The 3,122-nt window shown below is 35.1% G+C and overlaps 1 protein-coding gene across 1 annotated transcript; it reads right to left on the minus strand.

Annotated features, from left to right (window-relative positions):
- Positions 1-1,182: 1,182 nt before the first annotated feature.
- LOC145051899 (autophagy-related protein 8C-like) lies at positions 1,183-2,689 on the minus strand. Its single transcript, XM_078999732.1, has 6 exons — positions 2,575-2,689; positions 2,398-2,457; positions 1,987-2,042; positions 1,851-1,903; positions 1,598-1,716; positions 1,183-1,509 (listed from the first exon to the last, which is right to left on the minus strand). The coding sequence occupies exons 2-6, from the start codon at positions 2,432-2,434 to the stop codon at positions 1,415-1,417; spliced, it is 360 nt and encodes a 119-aa protein (XP_078855858.1). The 5' UTR covers positions 2,435-2,457; positions 2,575-2,689; the 3' UTR covers positions 1,183-1,414.
- Positions 2,690-3,122: the final 433 nt, after the last annotated feature.

Raw genomic sequence — 3,122 nt, forward strand, 5'->3', positions numbered from 1 at the left:
GCTCACCAAACAAAACACCTTACCTTCAAGGGGTTCAGCTTTGACCAACAAACGTCGGGACCTTTGTAAGGAATAGTTATAGAATCAATATCTTACATTCCCAATAACTTTTAACAAAAGCAAACATAAAGTTGTTTGGACTTGGAGTCTAGTCACTTCCGCTAGACCACATCACATGTCTTAACTCCTCATCGAAATCCGATAACCCAGTTCATTAATTAGGGCCGAAGACAACCTACACAACTAAAGCTTCTAGAGATGAAGTTGACACCATCAAAGTCATCAAACTTCATCTTGTAAAAATCAAACAACTCTTTGTTTCTAAAGACGGGTATGTGATCCAATCACCTTCATCTTTCACACATTTTATCGCCTTTGACGTCTTTTTTTCTTTTCTTAAAATTCATGAAAAAACTTATTATTTTCATCACCCTCAACCCCTTTTATTTTTACTTTTTAGCGACATCACCTATCATGCATAAATTGCATCAAGTAAGTTATTTCATTAATAACTTCTCTAGAACCTTGGCCATTATCCAGATCTTTATCAATCTCACTCAATTTTAATTTTGTCATACACTCTCTCTTTTTTTTTTAATCAACATGCCAAGTTCTATTTTTGTTTTAACGCCTTCAGCTTATCTTTGAACACAAAAAGCAAGAAGCTTATTACTCTCATATTCATCTTTATACATAGGCCAATTCTCTTTAATTAAATCATCAAAGCCCTTAATATCCATCCAATAGTCATATAATTTGAACAGGTCGGTCCATAATACACCTTAGCATTTCTCAATAAAATGGGATGATGATCAAAAATATATATCTTTCAAAAGCAACCGAGCAGATGTTTGGGAATTCGTCAATCACACCTTCTGAGTTCTGACACAAGAAATCGACCTGGTTTGCTCATTTTTTTTATCTAGCTTTATTTTCTTTTTGTGTTATTAGCTCTATGATAATTTATTTCTTTATATGCAGGAAACCAACCAAGACAACATAACATCGTTATTATTTTCAGTTTTAATTATTTTTTTATTACATTTAATTTAATCTCTCTTATTTTAATTATTTTTTTCTTTACATTTAACCCCATCTCTATGAGAAAATATAGAAGCTTCAAACACAGAAATTTTTTAGACATGGTTTTTATAATATAAAAATAATAATAATAAAACACGATTGGCTTGTAATTTTATATTAGCACCATGTCAAACAAACACATTAAACTTCTCAACTTGATTCCATGCAGATACCATTCATTGTCTTATATACTATTTGGATCTCGTTCACAAGATTAGAGTCACTAAGAGAGTAAGATATGAAATCAAACAGAGCATGCACCATTGATAAAAGAATGTACACATTCATCCATCACCTTCTTCGTATTTACATTCAGACCCACTTAACAGCTTCAGATCAACCCAAACGTGTTCTCCCCACTGTATGTCATGTACAGGAATCCATCCTCATCTTTGTTTTCTTCATAGATTGCAGACATCATTGCAGCTGTAAACATATATTATACTAATTATCAAATCACATTACAACAAAAACATATACTATTTGAAAAAAAATATCATGTAAATTTACTTACCAGTAGGAGGCAGAATGTTCTTCACAAAGATAAAGATGGCCTTCTCAGCGCTCAGCTTGATCCTCTTTCTAACCACATACACAAACTGTCCCACTGTGAGATCAGCAGGAACAAGATACCTGCAATCATATAAGACTTTTGTTAAAAGAAAGAGGTAGTCTTCAGACTTCAATTGCGTTTTGAGTTAAAAAAATATCAAAAAACATAAAAATAAATGTGGGGATGGTTGAATTAAGACAAAGAGACGACTAACTTTTTCTTGTCAATGTCTGGTATGTCGCTTCGTTCAGCTTTCTCTACAATAACCTGCAACATATAGCAATAATGAGAAAATAGCATACAGATACATATCAAGAATGTTCATCATATGAGAAGATCATATGCCATACCGGAATTCTGTCAGGATACTTTTCCCTAATACGAGCAGCTTCAGCTTGGCGCCTCTCTGAAAAAAAAAGAGTTACATCACATAATTTGCGATACAGATGTATATATACTAACGTAATCAAACAGCATTAATTCGCAGATCGGCATAACAACTTTAAACGATTCCCAATTCATGTTAAAACGAGTAAAAAAGTAGATCTACGCAAACCCTAATGAATGATCAAAAGCTACCATGTGAAAAGCTACGTTTAGAGAAACAAGAATTCGAGTAATCCTATCTACGCGACGAAAGAGAGACCAAGGTCATACCGATCAAACCACCTAATAAACAGAAGACACTTCGATTTCTAATTACTATAAGCACGGAAATATGATTTTAGATGCGATAGAAAATACAAGGATTGGGAGAGTACCAAGAGGATGTTCCAATTTGAATGAACTTTTGGCCATGGCGATCGAGACTATGCAATCAACTGTAAAACAACAATCGATGAGCAGATCGAATTAGGGTTTTGATCGAATACAAAAAAGCGAAAGAACCGATTTGAGATTGAATAATCAAAATTCTAAAAAACAAACGAAGATCATACCAAAAAAAATCTTGGGGAGATGAAAGAGAAATTTTGTGCGAAATTTTATAGAGAATTCAGTTTCCAATGTTGATCGGTGCCTCAAATCTGGTTCTTTTTATATTCTTGATTAGGGCAAGGGGAAATGGATGCCTCTAGAGTTTAGGGCCTCTTTTTGTTTCACAGGCCCATCATCTGATCAATGGAATTGGCTGATTGGACTGGGCACTTCCAACCCAATAATCTTTTCATACTTGTCCTAAATGGTTCAAGTTTAATAAGGTTATCCGGTATATCCAAGACAAACCGGCTCGTGATCTATGTGGCCATGAGTGTTTTTCGTGCACATTACCTCGACCATTCGTGGTTGGGTGTTTTCGTGGTGGTTCGTGATGCATACAATGAGAGACAACGCCCAATCATGACTTCTTCTCTCAGTTCTTCGTCTCCCTCTGTCTCTCTCTTCGTTCTTCTGTTCGTGGTCGTGGAGGGTACTCCATGGCTTTGTGATAGGTGGTGGTGACCATTCTTGGAAGCTCTCCACGACCATTGTCATGGAGAGTATAACA

This window comes from Lactuca serriola, chromosome 5 (genome assembly GCF_051521515.1).
Source record: "Lactuca serriola cultivar US96UC23 chromosome 5, Lser_US96UC23_V15, whole genome shotgun sequence".
In the NCBI taxonomy this organism is placed as follows: Eukaryota; Viridiplantae; Streptophyta; class Magnoliopsida; order Asterales; family Asteraceae; genus Lactuca; species Lactuca serriola.

Bases quoted from the DNA above. Each gene is read 5' to 3' on its own strand.
- LOC145051899 (XM_078999732.1), bottom strand. From the start codon at position 2,434: ATGGCCAAAAGTTCATTCAAATTGGAACATCCTCTTG. The intron at 1,904-1,986 runs GTATGGCATATG...TATATGTTGCAG, and splicing joins AGTATCCTGACAGAATTCCG to GTTATTGTAGAGAAAGCTGA. The intron at 1,717-1,850 runs GTTAGTCGTCTC...ATATGATTGCAG, and splicing joins CCAGACATTGACAAGAAAAA to GTATCTTGTTCCTGCTGATC.